The 27,138-nt window shown below is 43.6% G+C and overlaps 1 protein-coding gene across 2 annotated transcripts in view; it reads left to right on the top strand.

Moving 5' to 3' along the window:
* The window catches only part of DNAJB6 (DnaJ heat shock protein family (Hsp40) member B6), a 59,422-nt gene extending 33,129 nt beyond the window's left edge, over positions 1-26,293 (top strand). The window contains exons 9-10 of one of the 2 annotated variants that reach the window (XM_080610360.1): positions 16,668-16,874; positions 24,712-26,293. In XM_080610360.1, the coding sequence (XP_080466486.1) occupies positions 16,668-16,874; positions 24,712-24,794 (290 nt within the window). In that variant the 3' untranslated portion in view covers positions 24,795-26,293. The other variant, XM_080610359.1, reaches the window with a different exon arrangement.
* The last annotated feature ends 845 nt before the right edge of the window (positions 26,294-27,138 follow it).

Here is a 27,138-nt window from a genome sequence, read left to right as displayed (position 1 = left end):
CTGAAGACTTCTGCCTGAGAAGATGTTGGCTTTACAATGTAATGGTGGGGATTAAGGTACATTTAATTTGGGAGAGAAGTAAAAACTTTTATTAAAAGGATGCTGCTAAATAGAATTGTCTCTTGTCTGACATTTTAAATAATGTAGCATAGTGGGTTCATTTTAAAATCTCTAAAAATAGATCAGTTTTGAGCTTGAATTAAGATAGACAATCGAAATAGATTTTTAGAGGCTTACAGTGATTAACTCTTAAAACTTTGCTTTGCCCTATAATTTAACCTTTATAGTGAATCACAAATGAGAGCTCTTTCATCTCTTCCTTTCAATGCAGCCAACTTCAAATGAACTTCAGAAAAATAGGAAAAAAAAACCCAACCCAAACCAAAACAACCCGGTAGTACCTAGTTTACCAGTGGTCAGAATTAAGTTGAATCTTTCATCTGAATGTTAATTCTGTTAGAGATTCAGTGTTAACACCCAGTTTGTAAAGACTTTTCTGTGATGAAACAAATTACGTAGTACATTAAGAAGGCTTCTATTCCTCCTTTTATTGACTGTTAAAAATTAAGTATCACATCTTCTGCTTTCTTATTTATAAATTTGAATGAGTTACTGGTATGGGAGTGGAATCCAGCCTGGGTGACGTGTAGAATTCACATTGTAGAACACACATTCCTTATGGCCAAAAGAGAGACTTCTTTTGACTTTGTCTGTAACAGAGCTTGCTTGAAGCTGGAATAGGATTCTTCTATCTTGGTTGCAGTCACAAGCTTGATTTTCCCAGGAGTTTACCTGGGAAAACGTAGTTGGAGCTGCCTTTGATTTTGTCATCCTGTTGCAATATTTGTCTTACTCAGGAACAGCGTACTGTGTTTTGCTTTTGTGAAAGGGCATATTCTGTAGCATCTGTTGCTGTCATTCTTCTTCCAAAGGGAGCTAGACTATGGATGTTTTAAAATTACTTTGGACTTCTTGATGAAAGTATTTCTGGAGGAAAATGGAGAAAACTCACATGGCCAAGGCTCAGCCTTTCCTTTGGTCTCTCTTGGCCAGAGCAAGAAATCTAAGCCTTTTGTCTTCAGAGGACTTTAGTCAAGCTTTCCATAATAATCCTGCTTCTCATCAGAAGGCACTTGGGTACTTTGATTTATTTGGACATGCCCTGCTAAGTAGTCATTCAGACACCTCCCAGTGTATATGTTTCTTAATACTGGGTGCTTTACAGGGTAATAAGGACCTGACCCTATTTCAAGTGTCCTTCACTTTAGTAGCAAAAGGATGTTATTCACCTCTTCTGTACAAACTGGGAGGTTCAGGAGAGGAGAGCTAGAAATCTGTAGCTGTTTTGGGTGCATCTACAAGCATGAGTAATGGTCACGAACTTCCTGCCTTCAGTCTCTGACCAAGCTCCTGAATGTGCAACAAGGTGGAAGATTTTTTTCTTGAGAAGATTGACCACCTGAGTTAGGACAACCACTGCAATGCTCCTTTCAGTAAATAACTCTAGTGCTGCTTCCATCTTTTCTGGGATTGGGTGTTTTAGCCCCAAGAAGAAAGGCAAATCTTAATATCCGTCATCCATCCATGCTGTTTCTCAGTGTAACTTGCAGTGCATGAAACCGGGAAGGGAGATGCAGGAAACCAGCACACCCTGTTTTGTGCTGCTGCTGTAAATTTCAAGAACAGCTTTTCCTCATTTGGCCTTTGCCTTTTCTCATCAGGAGAAGGTGATCACAAGTTACAGCAGTGAATGCAGAAGTGGTGGGCACTTGGCTGTGCCTCCTCTTCATGCTGCCTATTCCCGGCTGACCCAGCCCTGTCTCACGGTGCAGGCAAGGGAAGTGCTGCTGCAGCCTGAGGATGGTGTGCCAAATTCCAGTTTGATTCTAGAAAAATGTGTACACCAGTAAGATAAAACTGTGCTTACTAAAGGTCACCCACCTTGTTTGGGAGAAAGGTATAAACATTTGTGTAGGGCTAGACAAATTCAAATGAGAGGATAAACCTATGTTTTTAACACATGGTTGATTACCTGTTGGAAGAGCCTGCCAAGAGAAGTAGCTGCTCTGGATTTTGATGTCGTAAAAGACTAGCTTTCTGAAAAACATGTTTTTAGTGAGGAGGGTTTGGGCTTTACAGAGCAGAAACTCAAGAGCCTGGAGCACAGATTGAGATGTGACATCAGGCACAGTGTTCCTTCAGGCCTTTCCTTGCAGTCTGCATCCTAGCTTCGTCCCTACATCTCACGTTGATGCACATGACGCTCACAAAAACATGGTAAGAGAATGGGGGCTGCTTTCCTGATGAAGGAATTTGAGGAATGGTTGGGACTGTGTGCAGGGCCTGCCTTGACTGTCGGGAGCTGTCGGGAAAGCAGCATAGGTGGGAAGAGAAGGAGACAACACATGCATCTAGGGCACAAGTATTATTGCCTGATGACTGTTGCCCTAAAGCATCCAGTTTGGGGTGTGTAGGAGAGTGGACTTCATGCGGGAGACATTCTGGATCTATTAAGGTAAGTAGTTGCTTTATTGTAGTGGACAAATTGGGTGTTTAGTGATGAGGAGGGAGGAGGAACCAGGGCGAGGGCTGTGGTGACTATCCCAGGAAACTTGACTTCAAATTTGAGCCTTTGTACATCTCCTGTCTTCTCACCAACAGCAGACTGCAGAGGTTCAAAGTACCTAATTTGAGGTCCTGAGATAAAGGTTAGGAGGTCTCTTGTTGGTGAATGTAATGTTCATTCTGCCAAATGAATCTCTGCTGAAACAATTTTCTCAAATGTGGGCAACACTAGCAATGTAAAGTTTTTATTTTTAGTTTGTGTTACATCTGATGTGGATGTGTTTTGAATTTTGAGTAACAACCACGTGGCTGCCCCATCCCTGGCAGTGTTCAAGGCCAGGTTGGGTGGGGCTTGGAGCAACCTGCTCTAGTGGAAGGTGCCCCTGCCCATGGCAGAGGGTTGGAACTGAATGAGTTTTAAGGTCATTTCCAACCCAAACCATTCTATGAATCTGTGACAAAAGTTGGCTTTTTCTTAATTGGGTTGTCTTTGGTAGTGTGCTAGATGTCTCTGACTGCAATATGTCAGAAAAATACTTCTGCAGGAACAGCCAGAGAAGCATCTTGTATAGGGCTTATGTCCATGAAAGAGGCTCTGTTTGGATGCTTATTTGGGTTTTGTATATACCCAGAGCTGCATTTGTTTATCAAGTTTATTTCTAAGAGATGCTTGAGGAAAGGCAAATCCCTGGAATTATAACTCAGCAGCATTTGGGTCATGTAACTGTCAACATAGTTTGGAACAAAACCAAAACATAAACTCATGTATGGCAAAGTCCCGCTATCTTTAAAGTCCTTCCTGATGTTCTGGGGAAGATGTCCCATTTGGAGGGAGTAGGAACTCCAAAACTAAGCCTGAGTTTTTCTATGGTCAAATTAACCATATTTAGAGATCTAAATTGTCAGCTCTTAAAATAGCTTTTGTGCAGTCTCCGTTTTGTACAAATAATAAAAACTGTGAGGCTTTGCTGCACAGCAGAGTCAAGGAGTACAGCTTCGCCAGTGCAGACTCAGCCAGCTGTAGTGACAAGGAAACTTGATGATGGAAAAGCAAACAAGTGTACGTGCCGTAGTGCTCTGCCCTTTTCTGGCTTAAAAGAAGCCTCGGACAGAAATCCTTCTGTAGTTGGCAAAGTATGTAGCCAGTGTACGCCCTGTATTTTGACTGTATTTGCAGTAAACAGCTTCAGAACTAAGTCGTTTTAAGTGTATCAGAGCTGTAACTTGTTAAAGCAAAGGAATTACATCCTTTATCCATATTTTCCAAGGAGCTTCAAATTTTTTGAGTTGCATCTAGCATGGAACCTATTTCCAAGTTAGAAAGTACAATTCTGTTCCCTGTACAACCTAAGTTCCCTGTTACATCACTGGAAAAGATATTCGCAGGTGTTTTTAAGCAAAATGCAGTGGTTTCTCTCGAGAATCAGATAGAAAATGACAAAGTAGATGATAATTTTTACCACAGTTAAGAGAACATTATGCATACTTTACTAAGCATATTCATATTTTTGAGGTGTTACATCAATGCCAGTTACAACTATATGGTATATAACTTGCCATATCTGTTGCAAGTGGGACTGTCTGAATAATTCTCAAGAGTATTTCTGAAACATTGCTATTGACTTTACTTTTGATCCATCTTAGAAATATTTCCCCAAAAGAATAGGAAGATAGTCCTATGTAAAAGGTTAAAAGAAATTCATCCTGAATCCTACCCATAACGTCTTTGTAGCCATTAATCCATTTATTACCATGTAAAACTCTGTCTTGGAAAGTGTCATGGAACAGAAGGTGAATTTTAAGTGCTTACTAGTGCAGTGAATACTAGAAGATGCTTCTTGTAATCGCTCCTTAAAAGAAGCTGAACTTGGGGAAACAAAACATTCTTTCTGAGAAGACACAGGTGTTTCAGCCTCCCTGCTCTTCTTGATGAGCAAAATCAAGAATGTAAGATTGATTACTCTTACGTGGTTTCCACTCTTCCCTCTCCTCTAGCACTTGTTGTGAGATCACGTGTGTGCTTTGCTCCCGAAATGTTTATGGAAGATGATGACTACATCCCTGGTAACCCTTTTCATAGAATAAATCACAAAGCCAAGTGCATGCCCGTGCTGTGTGCTCTGTTGCAGGGGAGGTGCTTGTTGCTCTGGACAGAATAGTTTCCAACAATGGAAAGCCTTTCTTTAATGAGAGCTCTCTGGGGGGGAGATTTTGCCTTCTCCTCAAACAAAAAGCCAGCCCTTTGCTCATGCCGTGGTCTGAATTCTCACTGATGTGGTTTTTGGGTGTGGTGGAAAAGTTTCCCAAATTATCAGTTTCTCTGGTGCTGAGTATGGACCTGTGAGTGGCACAGAGCCGAGGTAGCGACTTGAAGTGCAGTTCTAATGTAGGTTAGGTGATGCATTGCTTACAGAGGTCAAAGCCTCCCCAGTGTCCTATTTTTGTGCCAGTTCAGGCCCTCCAGATTTTCAGTTGAAGTTGTGATAGAGGTGGGCACCAGAGATCCTAGCTGAACTGTCATCAGTGTCCAGTGTATTAGTGTTATAACAGCGTGGTTTTACTTACTGGTTTATCTTCTCAATAGAAATTCAATGCTTTGAAGGCTTTTGCAAACACATTGCACCTCCTGGAAGGTGAAATTACTGCCTTGTCTGCTGTAATTCTGTCTCCAGTTCGCTGTTCATTCTTGAGTAAACAATGTTTTCTTTAGAGAAACAGTTGATAATTCTTACACTTAGTACTATTAAAAATGACTGTAAAAGGAGATTGTTTCTGTTGAGACACCAGGCTGTGCCCAATACTTGGCTGTTCAGGCAGGGCCACAGTTTTAATGGGGAAGTGATGAAACACTCTCGAAAGTGCAAAGTGTGGGACTTTATATGCCAGTTATGCATGATAACAAATGGAGGTAAATCTCAGTCTTATCTGTTGAGCATCAGTTGTAGGTTCCCTTTGATATCTCGGTGCTGACTGCAGGACATTTTCAACCTCGGAAAGGGAGCAATAGTGATCTTACAAGGTCGAGGAGCAGTGCTATGCTGTAAATGAGGAGGAGGAATGGCTTTGCTGGATCCTCCACTTTGGCTGCAGGTAGTAGTATCCTGCTAGTAATACAAAATTGGAGTTAAACAGCTCAAATGTCTGCAGTTCTGATAGTTTGTTTTTGAAGTTTTGCAAATATTGATAGCACAATATAATGAGCCCACTGACAAACAGTCACTTGTATATTTGGAAAAGCTTTCACTGCCATTGCTGGACATGTGGATATGTCCATATGCTGGGTGATTTTCAGCAAAACCTTGTTACAGAGGCTTCAGGTATTGAGGAGTTGTCCTGTTGTGCAGTTTCAGTGGATGAATCCCTTCCACAGGCATGTCCACCTCTCCACTGAGAGCCAATGGGCATACAGGAGCTCTTTGCTCCCTTGAATGTGGTCCTCTTGAATTCCTCTGCTTTTGTGATAGCTCTTTAATATTGTTCTGTCTCCCCCCTGCTTTTATGCTTTGGTCCCAGATATTGTGGTTGGAAACAGTTGCTATTGTCATTGGTGCTTCAATCCATGGAGCTCAGAGGTGTATTAAAAAGGAGAAGGTGGGATGGTGCCACTGCAGCAGCGTAGGATGGGAACAGCCATTGTTCCAGGCATGGGCAGCACTGGGGTGGCATTTCCAGGAGATGCGTGACTGTGTTGAGTCCACCAAGCAGGTACTAATGTTGCTGTTCAAACTCTCCTGTTTCCAAAACTCATTAAACTCTCTTGGTAAAGCATTCCCTGTTGCTGCTGGATCTCTGCAGGAGGAGCGTATAAACTGACTGAGGATACTGTTCCCAGGCACAAAAGATAATTGTAAGTACTGTTGGATGGTAGTCGTGTTTCTGGTGTGGTGTTTGGTTTTTTAATTGAGAATTCATTTCTGTGCTCTCCATTTGTTGGTCATTTTGGTCAGAGCTTCAGTTTGAGCAGTATACACTGTGTATGAATACATGTATGTATATGTGTATATGTTATACATTTGCATGTATAAACATTTAGATATTGATAGGTCTTGGATTTGAAGAATTGCTTATTATATTCCTAAACTGCTGTGGGTTTTAAGGCACAGGCTGAAGAGCTTGACTGTGGGTGGGAAAGAAAGATTGTTTGGAAACTTTGAGAGTTCCCTGATCAATTTGAGATGCCAAGCAACAAAAGTGGTGCAGTTTGGGAGTTATGGCCCCTGTAAGGGTGGTGTACGGGTTCCTAATTAAATACAGGATTCAGTCAAAATTAGTATTGAACATCAACTTGAAACCCAGCTTTAAATTCAGATTTGTCATTAGCATGTCAATGTTACAAAACTGAATGCTAACTAACAGCTTGGTGCTCTTGTTATCAGGAGGATGTCAGGTATAGGACTGGGTTTTGTGGCAAAGGTTCATAAAACACTGAAACCTACTGAGCTGTCTGAAGAGACTGTGAGCATGTGGTGTTCTCAGGGTCAATGAAAAGATGATGGTCTTTGTATGTCAATTAAAAGGATGGTTTTCAGAGCTTTGTGTATCAGGGATGTGTTCCAGCACTGGGAGCTGGGGTTTGCTTGCCCTCCCTAGTCCTAGTAATGCAGGGATGGATGAGGAATGAATTTTACACGTTGTGGGGTATAACTGGAGAGGGCAGGTATTTCTTTTTTGGTAATTAATATGTGAAACCCTAAGGGTCATCTTTAAGGCTCAGAGTAGAAGGGAGAATATGTTTTCAAGTTACTAGCCTGAGAAGATGAGAGCTTACCAACTGATCATGGACAATGCCATATAAAACATGGAGCTTGCTCTTAACTGCCTCGTGTCTGTGGGATTTCAACAGTGCTTATAGCCATTTGATGAAAGTATAAACTTGGTGATTTTGTGCTTTTGCCAAATTACTATGGAAGCGTTGACAAAACAAGCGGGGAAGTCATTCATCACATTTTTCTGAAGTCACTCATGAGATTCTTTTGTTTTTAAGTTTAACTGCATGGCTTTTTACTTTATGTATTTCCCCTTATGATGATGTGAGTTTGCTGTAATTTAAGGTTTTTAAGACTGGTTTGAAGCTGATAATCAATGGAAAAAATGGATATCCAAACTGCATAATCTGCAAATTAGGGCTTGCTTAGAGCTCTTCGGAGATGCTCATTTTAGTTAGGGCTGCTAAGGGAAATATAAGACAATGTCTTAACACTTTAACTCATTGGTTTTTAAGAGTTATGAAGATGTTTGTTGCAGAATTAGAAGAGCACTTTTCCTCTGCTTGCTGCGTGAAGAGTTTTCTAATTAGAAGCCAGTTTTGCTTGACCTGGGGTGGTAACTCCTGGGAGGGTTGAGGGCAAGAAACTAAGTTTTGTCTTCTGGGCAGCGAAGGGACCATTTGTCTGGCACTGGGATGCTCTGGAGCATGAGTGTGAGGTACGAAGGTCTGTGGGGCTCTGCTTGGACACCAGGGGTGAGAAACACCAGTGGAAAGTGCCTCGTTGTGTGGGTCACACAGTGATGGACCTGGCTGGGCTGCATATAGTTGTGCTGTGGATTTTTTGTTTGCTTTCCTGTAGGAGTGAGCATTAAGTTGCACTGTAAGGACTGGGGTGTTTTTCCTTCTCAGCAGGAGCCCCTGGTGCAAGTTTATAAGGGGGTCTGACAGGCAGCACTTCAGTGTTGTGGCATAAAATGTGACTTGCAGGAAGCTGTGATAGAGATCTGACATGGCCCTGAAAAGTGTAGAAAGCATCATCCTTTTAGTCATGTCAATTGCTGTTTAAAAATCAGGCCCATTTGTTCAAACGCTGAGCTTGAAATTGTGCTAATTTGGATTTATGTGTGTCAAGCTGTGAGGCTCATTCCTTGTTCTTTGCTTCCTTTCAAAATCCGTGCAGAAATGAATAAAAGGCCCCTGTGTGATAAATTCTTTTAGAATCAATAAAATTCTCTTTGAGCAGCAGCATGAAAATGGGGTCATCCCTCTGCTTGCTGGAAACATGGGATTTGTGTTACCTCCTGCCATTTGCATTTCTCACATTCCCTTTAAGATGAGAGCAGTTGGTGTAAGCGTAGAATCATGTCACAGAAGGGTTTTGGTTGGAAGGGGCAAAGCTCATCTAGTTTCAACCCGCTTCCATTAGGCTAGGTTGCTCAAAGCCCCATCCAGCCTGGAGTCATTGTGGATGTCTGTACGGATGCCCTGTCATGCTTTGACAGAAGCAAAATAACTACAAAAACCTGGATGTGCTCAGCCTGCACTTCCGTCTGGCCTCAAATTTAGTGTAGGACCACTCGTTGGGCTTTGAAAGACCTTCCAATGAGTAAGTTTTGGCTGTAAGGAGGTAAATCCAGGCTCTGCCAGTAACTCCCCCCTCTATCCGTCAGGCTGCAGAGTGCGGTGCCAGCCAGCATGGTCAAACAGGAGCGGCTTAACCATGGATCCCCATTAGCTGCTCAGGGGAACAACATTTTGAGGTTTCCTTTCAAAGTACTCATTTGCAGCACCGCTGTAGTTAGTGTGTGGTGTGCACTCATGTAACTTTCCTAATCTATTGCAGATTGGGTTATCTTTGTGGCAAAACATCATTGTCTTGAGTAACTTGATGTGCTGGGAATGCGGGATTCGTGTTGGTACATGCTGGGCTGAGCACAGGGTATAATGGGGTGCTCGGGCGTGTACTGGGGTGGTAGGTGAAATCCACAGGGCTAAAAAATAAGGACAGTCCAAAGGCTGAGCTTCCCAAAGGAGCCGCTGTGGGGTGGGGAGGGTGAGCAGGCCTGGCGTGGGGCTTTCCCTGCCCTGCCCTGCACCGCAGGGGCATGGGCTGGTAGGAACAGTGTGAGCTGGCACCCAAGCAGCTGGATATGAGGGCAAAAATAAAAGGAACAAGTCCACTGCCAGCTTTTAAAGCCAGAAGGGCAGAGAATTCCTGTGTGTGCTGAGCAACAAGTATTGAGACCTGCCCTTTCCTGAATACTGGATGTGCTGCAGCCATGGCTCTCCTGGGACAGAAATAGCATGGCGGGAGTTGCTCCATCAGTCTCTTTTTTTCCCAAATCCCATCCTTTTTTTCCCCCACCTTTACTTCCCAGGGTGCTTTCCACCACCTCCCCTGCTGTCTCCTGCCTCTTGTGGCTCCTATGGCTGAGGCAATACTAGTGCTGGTTCAGGTCTGGGAAAACCTGGCCCAAATCTCTGTGTTCTAAACTTAACATGAGGTTTTGAGTTGGTGCAGGAAGACATAACGCATGTCTGAGCGCGGTGATGTTGGTGATGGCAGTCACGCGGTCGGAGCCAGTGCAGGGTGTGCAATGGGGCGAGGGTGCGGTGGGATGTGGCAGCAGGTTTCTGCACAGGGGTTGTGTTGAGAGCTGAGGATGTCTTCAGTTTCTGATCAGCTGAGCACTCTGGGCACCACTTTGGCTAAGCATCTCCTAGCCTTTTGCAGGAGGGGTGCCTTGGACAGGCAGCAGCTTGTTGCACCAGAGGAAACCCTGAATCTCCTCATGCTCTCGGTAGTACTGAGGAACATGCAGTTGCTCTGCAAGGAAAATGATTGCCAATGATTGGTGAAAGCCTCTGATTTGTGTGAGATGACTCAGAACGTCCTTCGTCCTGTGCTTTGACTGATAAATGTCAGTGTTGAAATAAACTCCCTTTGCGGTTTACAAAAGCTCTGCCCCCAGAAGCGGTAGTGCAGATGGGGCAGCTGCTCCGGCATTCCCCGGATGGTTTCTGAGTGATTTCAGGCTCTTTTGGCTTTCGAGACTACTTGCATTTTTTTTCTATCGGTACATTTTAAAATGGCTGCTTTTTCTCACAAGCATCGCATCAAATAGCGGGAGAGATCTGTCAGTGTCAAACTCAGACAGTGGCATTTTCCAAAGAGGACTTAATGCAGATTTCAGTTCCTGTCAAGTCTGACAAACCTGAGAGAGCACAGCCTGGAAGTGGGTTTCATAACTCCTGCTCTCAAGCATCGCAGCATTAGTGTTTCCTGGCATTTAGAAACAGGCTTAAGAATAATTAATCAGAAGAACTTGCTCAACGTAGCCTCCAGTGATGGTGAAGGGAGTATTTTCTTGGCGGAGCGTGTTGCCTAAAATTACAGGAGAGGTGGTGGGGGATGTGTGTGGTTTTGGAAACTACCCTGGGCTTGGTATCTTATAATGAGCATCCTTCGCTCCCAGCGGAAATTAAAACTGTGATGATTTGGCATCTTTTTGAAAACAGCTTTCAAGTGTGGTCTCCCAAAATAGACCACTGTGTCTGTGCCTTTGTAGAGTTACTTGATCTGACATCTTCTCTGTGCTCTACAATATTAGATGTGGGGCATTTAAAAGAAGGAACAAAAGAACTAGTTAATCTCCAGGGCTTTTTCAGCCCAAAGTAATTCAGGCCTGTAGAGAGGCTATTTCCATTAAATAAGTTCAGGGATCCAGTGGCTTCCTCTCAAGTAGGAGATTCCCCAGCAAAAGGAGCCCAGCAAAAAGAAGTGTGACCAGCAGGTTGAGGGAGGTGGTTCTGCCCTTTTAACTCTGCACTTGTGAGATTTCTCCTGGAGTACTGTCTGCAGTTCTGGTGTCCTCAATCCAAGAGGGCCATGGACCTGCTCAGGCTGGTCCAGAGGAGGCCACAAAGATGCTCTGAGGGCTGGAGCATCTCTCCTATGGAGACAGGCTGAGAGAGTTGGGCTTGAGAAGAGAGTTGGCCTGGAGAAGAGAAGGCTCTGGGAAGACCTTGTAACAGTCTTCCAGTACCTAAAGGGGGTCTACATGAAGTCTAGAGAGGGACTTTTTACAAGGGCATGTAGTGGTAGGACAAGGGGGAATGGCTTTAAACTGACAGAGGGGAGATTTAGATTAGATATAAGGAAGAAGTTCTTCACTGTGAGGGTGCTGAGCTTCTGTCACAGGCTGCCCAGAGAAGCTGTGGCTGCCCCATCCCTGGCAGTGTTCAAGGCCAGGTTGGATGGGGCTTGGAGCAACCTGGTCTAGTGGAAGGTGTCCCTGCACATGGCAGGGGTTTAGAAGTGGAGCAGCTGTAAGGTCCCTTCCAATCCAAACCATTCTGTGATTCTCTATTGGACTTGAGTCTCAGAAAAACCCTGGTATCTTCTGCTAAGGTAAAAATTAATACCGGAGCTGCTGTAACAGCAAAAAAGTGTAGCAGTACAAAAATCTGATCATCAGACTCCAAAGATAGTAGTGCTGTTGCCTTCAGATAAATGTATTTAAATGGGGATTTTTGTTGTTATTGTTGTCTTTGGGTAGCTCCATGAGTCACAGCTCAGCTCTCCCCAGCAGCAGTGGATATAGTTGACTAATCAGAAACTCCAGTGCTCTCTGTAGGCGTAGGGTAAATTCCAAGCCATTGTAATCGGAGGCAGGGGGAAAGTCAAGCAAAGCTTTTCTTCTTTAGCCCTCTTGTGTTGTCAGTTGGCATCAGTAGCAGCTTGGCCTTCCAGTTGAGTCTTCTCTAGAAGCAGCAATACAGTGTCCTGCTCCGAGCTTCAGGCTTCTTGCCTCTTAACTTTAAAGTCTTAAAGTATTCGACACTTTGCTGGCCATCATTCAAGAAAGTTTTGAATGCAGTAAGTTTCCTGCAAGCCACCCTTGCACAACTGGCTGGCTGGAGCTGAGCTTGGAGCGTCTTGTGTCCTTGGATAAAGCCAGATGTTCTTCAGCAGTTACATCTTCTGATGCCGGTTACAGGAAGAGCTGTGTGGTGTTCGTGGCCTTGGAGAAATCTTCCTTTGGACTGAGCAAACTGGTGTGCCCACTCTTTGTTTCTTAATACAGGGGAAAATCCTGGTTTACATGCATTTTTGTTTTGGTTAGGTGTGTCAGAAAATAGCCTGCGAGCGGTAGGGCTGCCGTGCGGGAACCAGGAGGTTCCGCTTCCTCTTGCACGGGAAGTGACATGGTGAATGTAAACCAGTGGTTCGATATCCTCAGGATGTTTACCCTGGTTTGTTCAGTGTGTTCCTGTTAATTACTATCTTGCCATTAATTAGCGCTGATTCCTGGTAGGATTTCAGGGCAATTCCAGGATGTACATGAATGATATTTAAATGTAACACAAGATAATAATGCTAGCCCCTGTTTCTTGTGAAATGCTCCATGCCTTACCTGTCCCACCTCAACTGGAATATCTTCTGCCTTAGTGCTTTTATTCCTGTGTTAACTCCATTTCCCAAGAGCACACATGGACCCCTTGGTTTAGCTGGCGGCTCCCCCAAAGCACCCACCTAGTCCAAGAATTGTACTCGGGGTTTGCCTTAGACGCGCAAAATCGATATGTTACTGAGTGCATACAAGTTGGCAGTGACTTTTCTGATAACATTGACCCTCATGATAGGCAATATTGCCCTCTACTGGTTAATTACAGCTTAAAGGATCCATATTTTCCCCTTTCATACAGCAGCACTTTGCTATGACAAGTTATTTTTTGGCCCCTCTTGCTTGGAGCAGACGGCAGGTTTTGGTCCTGATGCAAGTTTTTAGGATGGTACAGCTCGTGTTTGATTTCTTTTTCCCCAGAAGCTGCTTTTCATTTAGGAGAAGCTGGTGCACCAGAACCCCAGACTTTAATTATTGTTTTTAAAAGTCACCAGTAATCCCTCATTTTCAGAATTAATCCTTAGAAATGTGACTTCCCCAAACCGGTTTTGCAAGGTTTGTAATTATTACTTGCATTAGTAGAATAAGAGCTTTTGGTTAGTGCTGTAATCTGGGTGCTGATTCCAGCAGCCCCCAGTAATTGCCCCCTTCCCTGCCCCAGCTGGGGCAGCTGCAGGATGAGCTGGATCCAGGCACTGAGCTGGGTTAAAAATAAGCTCGCAGGAAGAGTGTTATTTTTAACTGGGGTCAGTCCTGTCCCCTGCCTGGGTTCACGGCGCGGCTGCCCAAGCACTCACGTGGGAGTGCTGGCTTGGAGGCACAGGAGAAGGAGCTGTGAGGGGAACCGAGGGCTGTTTAAAGCTGGAGCACCCCTGAAAGCTGCTTCTCAAGTGAATATTTCAGCTCTGAACTCAGCTATGCCCCCCCCCCCCCCGCACATAAGCTGTCTTCCTAAAAGCCATTTCCAGGACAAACATCACTGCTGACAAAGCTCCAGCAATGTTTAAGCACTTGGTGGTGGTGATGCCCTGTGTGGCTGACCTTTCCTAGAGTAAATTCTTTTCAAGTCTTCTATTTGCAATTGGTACAGCTAGTTTTATTCAGTCTGGCTCAATACTTACAGGGGGCTTATAAGAAAGAGAGAGGCAGACTTTTTGGCAGGGCCTGTAGCTGTATAACACAGACTAATGTCTTTGAACTGAAAGAAAGCAGATTCAGACTAGATACAAGGAAGAATCTTTTTATGCTGAGGGTGGTGAGGCACTGGCACAGGCTGTCCGGAGAAGCTGTGGCTGCCCCATCCCTGGCAGTGTTCAAGGTCAGGTGGGATGGAGCTCTGAGCAACCTGATGTAGCGGGAGGTGTCCCTGCTAGTTCTAGGGGTGGTTGGACCTGATGTCTTACAAAGGCCCCTTCCAACCCGAACCAGTCTGTGATTCAGCAGCGAAATGTGCTGCCTGTGTAGTGGTGGGGAGCAGCTCTGTATCTTCCCGGGGCTTCACTGTGGGTGAATCACAGATGGGGGCTGGCATGGGCAGGCCAGAAATAGGAAACACAAATTATTCTTCTGGGGGAAAACTGGGTAACTTTGCGGTTAATTCAAAGTAAGTAAAGTGCTTGACTTCTGTTGCCACTGCACTGTGTTTAGCGGCATGCCGGTGCAGCCCCTCCGGTGTGCAATGCTTTCACCCCAAACAGCAGAGTAATGCTGATGGCAGCTTAAGGGGAAATTTTCTTGCAGTATAACAGGTCAGCTCAGTTAGCAAAAATTCTGATTACAAATCCTTGATGACAGAAAGGTAGGGAGCCTAGGAGGAAAAGGCTGAGGATAAACTTCCAAAGGGATGCTGGTTCCCTGAGTCCAGTACTGTTGCGCTAGTGTTAGTGTGTCTGATTGAGGTGCCTCTGTGATGCACACACACGAGCACGTACACAGAGCTTTGAGGATGTCCACAGCATGTTTCTCATCCCTGCATCTGCTTGCCAATATGAATTTTAAACACATTAAGCAAGACTTTCCACATCAGAAAGCCATGCAGTTTGTGTTTCCAGGGAAGGGGAGGGATCTCCTGTTTCTGGTGCGCTATAATTTGTTGGGAAGTGAACTCTCTTGACTGGTGTCTGTATGTGCAACTGGTGTGCGTTGGTTTCCCATGCTGTTTTTTAATTCCTGGCTTGTTATAGGCTTTGTTTTCATAGACCTGGTGTTATCAGACTGATACATGCTTCAGTTCAGTCTGCACAACACGTAAAATCCCGTGGCCTCTTATGGGGAAATGATGGCAATTCTGTACCTGTTGTTTTCTGAGCTTTCCCTTGTTCACCACCTCTTGTAGCTGAAGTGCTGTGCCCCATGCAAGGGGAAAACAAGCTGTCCTGCCAGCCTGCTCCTTCTGCAAGGGGAACTGCACACCCAGAGTTTTGCATTGGTACGATGCAGGCAGGCGGTGTCTAAACCCGCACATCCTTGGTGTTGCCATCACTTGTGTTCTTGTGTGGTTTGCCTGTGCCTTCGGAAGTGCAGGAGACTCCAGTGTAAAAAAGTGTGAGCACTGGGGGAGGAATGGGCATTTAATCACCCAGGAAGAAGGGTTCTCTGCATAATGTCCATGCACATCAGGTGGTCAAACACAAAGCGGAGCAATGTGAGGCATGTCTTGGAGTTCTCCTAGGAGGCCTTGGGTGCTGCATTGCACTGTGAAATGTCTTTTTAAACATACCTTGCCTCCTTTTCCTCCTGCCCTCCAAAGCATCTACCCATGTACGATTATAAGGTAAAGACAATGAAACCTGTTTTGTTTGAAAGTAGTGGTGGTTTGGTGCACACAACAAAGTGCGCATTACTGCTCTTGTTCCTTACTGCATACGTGGTGCCTTTTCCATCTTCAAAGCATTTTCCAGCCGTGAATTAAGAGCACACGCATTAGCTGAGAGCACACACCCCTCCCTAAGCAGCTGATGCAGAGCACATCCCAGGAAAAACTTCCAGAATGTGACACACCACTTTTGATGCAAATAGAATGACGCCGTATTTCATCAGCTCTATTAAAAGTACTTAAGTAATTGAATTAATGAAACTTTAAAAAGCCTTTGAGACAAATGTGGTACACACCTTTCTTCTCACTTTGGTTTTTTTGTTTTTTACCCCTTATTTTCCATGTTGTATGTCTTTGGTTGGCTTTTTTATGTGTTGTCTTACTGTTTGCTTTTCAATGTGTGGTTGTGCTGGAGGTTTTTTGTGTTATGGTAGCTGATTTCTCTACTTCACAGCATTGGTACTGTTAGAGTCCCTGCAGCAAAGGAAAGTGTCATCTGCACAACAGCATGAGTATGACGGGAGTAGCTTATCTTTCATGGTTTTGCAAACGTTAGGTTTTTATTTCCATTGTGTTCATTCGCTGTTGTGCGTGCCGGCCTTGCTGTCTGGACTGGGCTTACATCTTGCATCTTCAATGCAATTCCCATCTTCATGTGGTCCTTCACACTTCTGTACCATCCTTCCAGCTATGGATATCCATCATCCAGCTCCTCTGAACCCACATTGGCTTTGTTCTTCTCCCACTATCCCTGTAGCCAGCATGGGTATTTCTGCTTCCTTTCCCTGTAGCTTTTCCTTGAGGAGGGCCAACCCTTCCTAGGCAGGCAGTCCAGGTGAGGTGGGATGAGATAACACTCTCTGCACAGGACGAAAATATCATCCACGGCCATGTGCTCAGCTCAATCGCCCTGCCCCTGGGGAAAAAGGAGACAGTGACCCCGAGTTGTCATATCTAACTGACTTTTGGGTGGCTTCCGTGTGGTGAAAGGCCACTGATAGAGCTCCAGACACTCCCCGACTGGCATACGGACAGGACTGTCTGTGAGCTGACCATAGCCAAGGCAGTAGTTTTGTGACACCCAATTTCCAGCCCAGTTTTGATTTTTTTTCAGGCTAAACATAAGCATTTTGGGTGCTGCTCACTTTTCTTGCACTCTTTGCTTTTTCAGGTGAGGCAGATGAAGAAGCCTTTGCTGAGGAGTGCAGACGGAGAGGACAACAAGCCCTGCCTTTCCAGCCAACCAACCCTCGCCTGCTGAAGTCTCACAAGCCTGCCAGTTCCCCCAGATATGCCTATCATTATAATAGTGATGAGGTGGAAGAACAAGATAGAAGCCGAGTTACAAGCAGCTTGGAGACCCCTTTTTATTTATCAGGTGTGCACAAACATGTTGATGAGAAATGCACAGATAAGGACCCATCAGCTAGTCAAAAGCCAAAACCAAAAAGGGGTTGTTGCTGTGTGTTGACCTAATGTTAGCTTCCCGGTAGATAATAAACAGCAGCCTGTGTGCCTTCATCCTGCATTTAGCTCTGCTCTTGAATTTAGTCTAGATTCACAAACACCCTGGGATATTCAGGGATCTGAGGCAAATACCTTTATGCTGCTGAAGTGCCTATGCTCGATGTTCTTAAAAGTGAAGGCATTTTAGAGACTGACCGATCACAGTACTTTACATGTTCATTTACTTAAATTTGTGCTTGGCTTCTTTGTTGAAGGCGAAGTTCAGCAACTTGATATTATTTCTGGAAGCTTCAATTTTAGGCACCTAAATCCCAATAGAGAAGGCTGAAACCGTTCAGGTGAATGCGGAAGCACGGCGAGTGTCCCAGTTATTTTTGGAAGTAATTAGTCCTTTGATATATTCCCTGTCTGTAATGTCTTAGCAATACAGTCCAGAGGCAATCTTGGACAACAGAGCCCTCATAACTACTTAATTTGAGCCTGTGGTCAAAGATCATCCAGGACTGCCAGGACAGGTTTTTCTCAAATGTGAAGATGCCTTTCTACTTGGATGCCCACAAAGGCCGTTCTCCGTAGTGATGATGAATTAGGTGAAGTGCTGGGAAGTGCGAGCATATGAGGCTCCTCAGGGTAAACACAGTGCATGGAAAAACATGCAGTGTACCCCAAAATGTGTGCTGACATACTCCCAGTGCTGTACCAACTTCTGCTGTGTTTATGAGCCTTTAAATGTAACGCTGTCTTCTGTATGGAACATCTAAAGATATCAGGTGGGATGACAGCTTATAAAAATAGAGGCATTTAGATCAATGTCTTCCTGATCAGTTGCTGGAAGTTTTGTCTCTTTAGGGGTATCCCAGGTGAATCTTTTATTTAAAAAAAGAAAAGAAAAAGTTTAAGGTTCCTCTGCAGAAGCCTCAATGTAACCTCTGGGCTGATATCCTGAAATCTCCCGTGCAAGGGTTGTAGGTTTTGTCTCCTGTATCTATAGCCAGCAAAACAAACCCTTGGCTCTGCAGTTGGAGGCTTGAAGTTCTCTACAATCATAACAATACATCACTATGCTTCCAAAGAGCACCTGGGTTTGACGTGCACCTTGCAAATTTTGGAGCAATTTTTCAGACTTTTTGCTGTGAATCTATTTATGCTCTGAGACGCACAAGTTTGCAATTAAAATGAATTTCTAGAAGTATTCGTGCAATCACAAAACCCTCTCTTCTGCCAGTAGATTGTGAATTGCTGTAAAAGATTCAGGGTGAAAACTTGATTGCAATAAGACTTAAGATTTTACTGTTGCTTTAAATATTTTGCCTACTGTTCCTCTGATGGACAGGGCTGCTGAAGGACTGGTCGAGTCAGTCATAAAACCCTACGTGAGTGTCTTAATCCCTCCCTGGGAAGTTTGTGCACGAGCCCTGGCCAGTAATGCCGTTCTCCTTCATGGGTGTTCACTTCTGCTGACTGCCTTGCCCAGGAAGCAGGCTTCACCAGCACAGCGCTGTAATTACATAGACCACTTACGTGCTCCCGCTTGGCTTCTTATTGATCACTGCAACAGCTGCTGTGCTTACACAGGCCAGCGCTGGGAAAGAATAGCATCTTTTTCTGCCTTGGTCCAAAGCCCACTCGATGCAGTGGAAAACAGTTAAGTTCAATGGCCTCAAAACAGGCACTGTTCCACCTCAAATCTGACTGTTTTGTTACCACTGGTGTGTGGCCTTTGGCAGCGAGATAGCAAGGCAGTTTTAGACGTTGTCCCAGCTAGGGCACTGAAAGCAGATCCTCATATGTTAACGGTTCAACTGCAGTGAAATGGTTCTCTTTTTGCAGCTCGAAGAGTGGGAATGTTTTGGTTTTAATTTGCAAGTCTGTAGCAAATTTAAATGAAGGCAAAGCGGATAGGTTTCATCTTGAATATGTGGTGGAATGCCTCTGGAAGTGGCCAACTCTCTCTAGTGCCCAAGGAGAAAGGGTGGCCAACTTGTTTAGACTGGCAACCAATATCCAGAGGTGAGATGAATCCTCTCCTTAGTCAGGATTTCCAGGCATTACAGCTGATATTTAATAGAAAAAAATTGGGTTTAATTTGATTCTTCATCTAACACTGACTCTTTGTGTTTTAGTGGAAATTGCTCTGAGTTTCATACTGTTCCTGGTTTCGTAAGGGACTTTTAGAATAAAGCTGCTTATGCTCTGAAGTCATTGCATATCTCAAAACAGCTCTCTAGCTCCAAACAAGTAATTTTTTAATAAGAATTCAGGTACTGCAAATAACGTGCTTCCTGACAGTATGATGTATGACTGACTGGTGGTACCCAAGCTGTGTCAAAGTGGTATTAATGCCAACAGACACCTGGGGGTTGCAGCCCATTAATAGTGGAGGTAGTGGTAACTACCCCTAAAAAACTACTTCTCTGGGTTTGAGATGTTTGACCTTTATCTAGCAAGAATGGTGGAAATGTTTAATTGTTAAAGTACTGAGAAATAATGATATGAAGATCATTATTTGGAAGATAATATTGCAAGGTTTTCTCTTCCTTTTGAATGAAATAGCTTGCATTAACCTAAAACTTACACCATTAATAATTCATTTTTGCTGCATTTTTATTTACTGGCATCTCTGAGGAAGAAACCACTTTAAAAGAACAAGCTTAACTAATCTTGATCCTTTCCTGGCATGGATTCGTCTGCTGGAAAGTTGAGTCATTTGTACTTAGTTTATTTCATCTTTAATGCAGTCTCCGTTCTTTTTACCGGCATTCGCTTTCCTGAATTACACTTTACTAACTAGTAAAATCTATATGCTTGGTTATCCAAACTAATTACTTTATAATTCCTTCACATACTTGTATGCAGGCATGTAATGGAAAAGAAAGGAAAGCAAAGCCACTGTTTTCTGTGTAAATCTAATGCGTGAGGAATGCTGGAGGTGATGATGGGAGGGAGTTTGCTCTCCTTTTGTTCCACATCCCAGGCTGTAGCTGTGTGCAATGGAACAGGATAACAGCTGTGCTCTTCTGTGGCAGAGGGTTGGAAGGCCGGCTGGTTATTCCTTGGCTTAGCCAGAGCTGCCTTCACGCATGGTTTTTGGCTGCTAGTACAAGAGCATCCCATTACCCATTTGCTTCCTGTGGAAGGTAGCTGGGTTGTCCATGAGCGGCTTCCAAGGCTGCATAGCCTTGCAAGCTTTTGCTTGCCACGTGGGAGTAAAACCTTGGACTCTATTCAGTAATAGTATTACCTTAATAGCAAGCAAGTAGGTTACATCTGGCTTGGTATGTTTTTGTAGCGATTCTAGGCAAAATTGGTATCGAAAATAGTATGGTGAGCAAGCATGAAGGCAGGCCCCAGTAAGTTGCTGAAGTTTTTTCAGTCCCCTAACACATCAAAGTTGGAATTACATCACTGGGTTGGCCAGTGAAACTGGAGAACTTGCTCCTTGGATTTAACAGTGGGGATAATTAAACAGTGGAGCAGCATACCTAGTTGGGTTGGGATGTTTTGTCACCTCAGGCCTGTATATAAAGGCAGGTTCTCTCTCTGTGATGCTCTGTGGCATGGGCCAGGAGCTATGGATGTGGGGAGAGAATTAGTAGGTCAGATTGTGGTGTGTGCTGGGCAGTGGCTTGGACTGAAAGGAGGGAATACGAAAGTGTAAAGCTGTAATTGTAAATTGAGTCACACACATAAAATTATACTAGAGCTGTGATTTGGGGTGAATTTTTATAATGGCATATGAAAGTATGGCTCATCTAAAATAGCAGATGGTGGCTGCAACACGGAAGTAAGCTAGCTTCCTTTGAAAGAACAACTTATTGTTTTAACTAGAGAGATCTTTCTAAGAGCAGGAAATTGGAAAACACTACAGAACCCAACTTGTACATAGCCCACTGCCCTGTTAAATCTTTGTGCATGTTGGAGCTATGGCTGCTTTCATGGTTTAAAGATGGGCAAAAGACTGACCACAGTCTTAGCAAATAGTAGATCTCAAAAACCGCTTTCTCCTGGACTTGAGCAGAAAGCATGAATCCTTCCCACCTCAGCCTCAGTGCTTCAGAGCCTGGAAGTGGAAAGAAACTCCTCTGAAGTCTTCACCCTTGCAGGCGATTCATAAAAATCAGGCCAAGGCCTATCTTACTGATGGATGTAGGTCAAGAAGCAGCAATGCTGCCTGTTAATCACTGGTCATGACTGAACACCTTGTTTCCTTCTGCTGACTCGTATGCTCTTCTGTGCCAGCAGAAGGAAGGTGGAGCAGACCCATGGCTGCTCTCCGCATCCTGGTAGGGCAGGCAGATGTCAGGCAGAGAAGGAAGAAGTAGGATACCACAGATGGGTTGGGTAGGACACTTGTCCCTTTGGATCAATCGCTTGATGTGCACACCTCCTTTTGTAGTTGCCTCCCAAGAATGTGACAGGTTTCATAGTCGGTGACTGAACAAACCTGTGACTTTGGGAGGTGCAGATGGCAGAGAAGTAGGAAAATCAATATCTGGGACGCAGCAGAGAGGCTTCCCAATTTGGTTTTGGTCCTTGATGAGGGGTTGAAGATGTTGCTACTAAGCATTGTTGGAAGTTGGATTCATCCTTCAGCATCTTTATGGAAGTTGGAATAGCTCCTTTAGGCTCTTCCAGAAGTAGAAGAGAAGGGGATGAAATAGAAAGAGCAGGTCAGCCAATGCTGTTTATTGTAGACAAGAATTGTCCTGGTTGTAAATCAGGTGTAATTCCAAATGGCGTGGATTCTTGCTTCATCCATCTCTGCTCGTGGCAGCTGACTAAAGCAAGAACATACCAGGTTAGGGTGGTATATATCTGCATTTGAGTGAATCTGTTTTCCTAATGTCAAACCTTGGGGAAGCTCCCAGCAACCCATTCTCCCTCCACCCTGTAATGCATTTCTAGAGTGAAGATTGCTAACAGTTGCTTTTAAGGGTGGGAATTTGAAAAGCCCTTATCCAAGGCCAGAACTGTTGTTTCTATGACCACTTTGTGATGCTGGCAACTTGCCAGGACACAGAATCACTGCAGATTAATCAAATAGCAGATTTTGTTCTCTCGTGACTTTGGGGCTGGTCTTGTAACCAAGGCAGCTAAATGTGCTTTTAATGAGTGCTGGTTGAAGTGTTCAAGTGAAAGGAGTACCAAAGGGTTACATCTTTAGTGTGCAGTTTTATTTTTGTTAGGAGCTGCTTCACTTGCTTGGATCAGGTTTGTAGCCGTTATCACCCAGCATTGCATCAATGGAGCTGAAAGCCTGGCAAAGTTTGACCTATCCTTTCTTCTTAGGTGGGGGTAGAAAAGGAAATGGTCGAGAGTGGAAATTATTTATCACAGCAGGCTCAGAACTGAAAAGACCTGGCAGTTTTCTCTTGAGATACTCTGTATTTGTGTGTTATCTCCTGCTTTGGCCAATCTGTTTCTGTGTGTCAGTGATAACACTTGAAAGATTTCCACTTTTCACCCTTATCATTCTGGTGGCTGGTAGGAGACCGTGTTGTCAAATGCCTGAATATCTTCATACCACATTATTTTAACATTTGGGTTGTTTCATTTATAAGACAATGAATTATGTGGCATTCATTTCGAGTCATAATTTACATTGACTCACAGTATTTTTAAGGAAGAGTTGCTAGAATTGCTTTCAAAATCTCAAACATTTGAAGAAAATGGACTGTTGGGGGAAAAAATGAAGTATTGTGACATAAATAGCAGCATGAGATGTAATCATGCCTGGATGCGGGAACGTTTTAGAAATACTGACAGTGTTTTGAGAATGAAAAATGAGAAAATTATGAAGCTAATAACCTGTTAGGCTTTAATGATACTTCCCCAAATGTTAATGTTTCATAGTTATTACATGAACTAGCTCTGATCAGCTGATATGATGCTGTTTTTCCCTCCAGTAAAGTGAAAAATGCTTTGAATAACATCCCTCAATGACTGATTTGTAGGAGTCAGCATGTCTCTTCCGCCTCCACTGGGCTTTGTGGGAAGGCAAAGAGACGCTTGAGCCCTTCTGGGATCTGTGCCTTACAGCAGTAAATTAAATGCCAAGGGATCCTATTTTTGACACTGTGTAAGTGACCGAGGGGCTCACATTGAAGTAAACTTCATGGATGGAGTTTTCAATTAGGAGATGTTCACGCAGTGTCCCTGGGGCAGGATTGTAGCTCAGGAGGGTAGCAGGGTGCAGAGATAATAGTCATCGGCAATTCTGCAAAGCACTGCCAGTTTTTCTCTTCCTTAAACAATACAGCTGGTTTCCACTCTAACTTTGCTCAGGCTAATCACTCATGGCAGAATTTCTAAGTAAATATCCTGCTTCTTGACTCAGGTGATTGCAAAAGATGAAGTCATGCTGCTGATCCAGCTTAGGAGCTGTTATGATAACCTAGGAACAGTTTCTCTTTGCCACGAAGGGGAGTGGGTTTCCTCTAACACACAAGCTTTTTGTAATGTCTCAAGTGATTTTTAACCTGAAGACTATCTCATGGTTCTCCCAAGTCTTAAACCAAAGACCTGAGGTTTTGCTGTGGGAACAATATTTAATTGCACTTGGGAGGAGCTCTGATTAGGAGCAAACTTCGGCCATGGTGTGGCTTCATACTCCCCTGACTTCCCACCACTTCCTTTTCCCATCTTAGTTTTACTGTTGGTGCTAAATTGATGGAGAGCCAGGTCTCTTTAGGCAATGGTGACATGGCTCCCTCAGGGTCATTTCTGCCTGCCTGCAGGCAGACTGGAGGGGGAAAACAAGAGATTTCCAGACAGGTGGAGCTGGGCCTTGCCTGGGCCATTCCTGTGACTCCCAGCCTTGCCTCTCAGCTGGCTTGCAGTGGCTCCTCTGGTCTGTGCTGGCCCTGTTCGCTGGACTGTGCCATCTCCCAGTGCAGAGCACTGCTGAGCTGAAGGATCGCTCCAGCTATCTCAAGGCACCACAGAATGATTGCCTGAGGGAAATGTTTACCAGCTTTGAGGCTGGATTTGAGTGCACTTGGGCACATGTGGTGTTGGCTCTGCACAGTTCACTGTCCATGCAAGTCTGCAAGTTGCATTTTACTGCAAGCTTGGAGGAAGTCATGCAGAGCAAGAACTGTTTTCGTGCATCTTTAAAGGCGGGGAACACTGGGATGATGACCACGTGGCTGGAGGCTTGTGCCTACTGGACCTGTAGCAAATAATTGCTCAATGCTTCCATGCACCATTGAATCTGCAGTAGAATATAACCTATGGTGCATAGTAAAGCATGAGCAGGCTGATCACTTGTATATAAAATGCATATTGGTAAATGCTGAGCATCTTATTTAATCGGGATTCTTGGTATTCCCTAGTCTTAAAATGAAAATGCAAATACCGTGGTAACTCTGACTACTGTGAGCAGGAATCGCCAGTACTTAAACAGTTCCTGCTTTATAAGTATTATTTATTACTTCTGTTCTGAAAATTATTCTGGATTTGCATGTGCTCTAATTTTGAAGCTTTTCCTGAATGGCTTTGAAGTCTTTTGAAAGTTCTCCAGATCTTTTCAAACTTCAAAGGTTGACAGTATTTTCTTTCTATCCTATGGAAGGGATATAGTAGTACTGGGGATATAGTAGAAATCATCATTTAAAAAACCAAAACACGTTAGAAAGTCAGACCTTTTCTTTAAAATTCAGTAAACCATTCAGAGAACATGTGCTTTTGCTAGAAGGAAAAGTCCATGAATGCTGTGAATAGTGTTTTACAAGCCATGTTTCCTTCAGGATACAAAGAAGGCAGCAAGAGGAGGAAGCAGAAGCAGAGAGAGGACCAGAAGAAGAAGAAGTCAACCAAAGGGAGTTACTAAAATGGACTTCTCTGCTATGCCAATACCTTTATAATAATGACAACTTAATGTTACATTTGAGCACACTTCGTTTGTGTATATTTTTTGATTGTTCACACTGCTAGCAAGAAAGTGACTCATGTTTAAAACTGTACTAAAATTGCACTATGTTATTCTTGTTAGTTTCACGGAGTGGCTTTCTTGCCAGTTGGGTTAGGGATTTTGAACGAGGCTTATCTTGGTTAGAAGTGTGATATGTTTGAAAATTGGAAGTGTTACAGAATTTCTTACCTCTTCCTTCCCTGGGACTAAAATGACTCTAGTCTATTGTTTGTCTTGTTCGGATATAAAGGGTTGTGTAAATGCCTGTTTGTTTGGTTACTCTGCATCAACATCAGGCCTGTTGAAAGAAGAGTCCTATTCACTCATGTCGTTGGGAATGAGAGGGAGACGTGAGCTCTTATAGGGTGACTTATGCAAGCTTAATAAGTTACTTTTACGGTGATTATTTCCCCCCCCCCAAGCTGGGCAGCAAAGGTTTGTCCCTATTAAAATGTTCCTTCATTTTAAATTGTACCATGAAGTTCTGTCTTCTGATTTTAAGAAACTTAGTGTACTGATGGTCTCCTATAACCACTCCTACTGATTTCCTTAAGCATAGTTGACTCCCAATGAATCATTTAGTGAAATCATTCCTTAGTTTAAGTTTATTTTCAGAACCTGGAGACAAATGACCTAAGTGCTACTTTAAAACTCTTTGTTTCTGCTGAGTAGGTTTTAGATAACAAACGTTTTCAGCATCCATGTAAGATTTTATCAAGTTGTTTCTGCAAGGAACCTCATACCTTTATGTATGAAAGCATTTTGCATCACTTTTATTGTAGGACTAATTTCTTTTTAGCTTGAAAAGATGTTTTAATTTTAAAAGAAATACGTATTTTCTGGCAAGATTACTTCCTTGCTTCCCATACTTGTCTCATGTGCATGACACATTGCTTCTCTTAACCTTTTAGTTTGTGCAGAGCCCTTCCGCTTCCTTAAGTATTTACCTGCATGTTTCATGTCAGTATGTTGCCTCCTTTTTTAACCTCCAGGTAGGAGTTAGCAGCTTATGGTTTTGTTTCTTTTGTCTTCCCTTTGCCAACATGTTGATGTATCAGACTTAAACCTGGCAATATTGAAAGTCCACAGTTCCTGCAGAAACTCACTCATCCTAACATTTGAAAGATGTTGGAATGCACATAATAGCGTAAAGAAGAAGCTAAACAGAAAAATCAAGTCTGCATTCTAGCATGATGTAACAAATTCTGGTGTCTCTGGTATCTGAATAGTTTAGCTTCAAATGCTTATGTTACCCAGTGTAACCCTATGCAAACATATAACCGTACATGAACTCTTAAGGTATTTAAATTATGGCTAATACGAAATAAAACTGAGTACTGGTTTTCTGTCACTTAAGTACCACTTTTTTGTTTTGTGCAGTGTTACTAATATTTAAAAATAAAGAAAATTCTCCTTTATACTTTGTCCTCTTGTGCTGTACTGTATGTAGACTACAGCTGGCATCAGTTGTTCATGTTTAGTTTCAATTGGAGTTCATGCTGTAAGTAAAAGGCAGCGAGTTCGCTTTCACAAAATGCCCGTAGGTGTACCAAGTTATTCCTTTTGCTAAATCCATGGGGAAGTCAACAAGGCCTGGTGTCAAATGGCTGATACTGGAAAAGGAGGGCTCTTTCTGGCTGGAAAAATTACTATAAGGAGCGCATACCTCAAAGAGAGCTTGCACGTTTTCCTTACAGATAATATACAACACTTTGAATAGCTGCTCATTTAGTATGCTTTCTGTACTCTGGGAGAAGTCCTTCAGAGTACATATGCTAATTTTAAATTCAGTGCTCCTTAAATGATGGGAAAATAGGCCATGTTTTGGAAAAACAGGAGAAGTGTCGGAAGGGAGAGGTGGCACCAGCACAGGGCTGGTCTCCCCAGGCTGTCCCTGTGTTGTGAGCAGCCGTGCGTCACAGGACAGAGTGGCTCCAGACCAGGAATGTGCCTTGAAGAGTTAGAACAGACTGGGATTATGTATATAAATATCTCCTTGACCCTGATCCCTGTGTTAGGCCTGAAGGAGGAGGATAGAGCATTAATTAGGTAGGAGACCTTGAAGGTAGGCTCTAAATTAGTGAGGAAGCCTGTCTTGCCAAAGGCATTCTTATCCCACCAGAAAGCTGCTCGTCCGCTTGCATCTGGGCTATTGGGAGAAACTCCTGGGAAACACCGAGTCCCCAGAGAAGGGAACCACGGGCACAGTCTTTCCTATAACTACCTAGAATCTGCCTAAGCTTGCCCAGAAATTAAGAAATGA

The sequence above is a fragment of the Psittacula echo genome (genome assembly GCF_963264785.1).
Source record: "Psittacula echo genome assembly, chromosome: 2".
Taxonomy (NCBI): domain Eukaryota; kingdom Metazoa; phylum Chordata; class Aves; order Psittaciformes; family Psittacidae; genus Psittacula; species Psittacula echo.
Note: the sequence above shows the minus strand (reverse complement) of the source record. Positions and strands in the feature narration are given on the sequence as shown.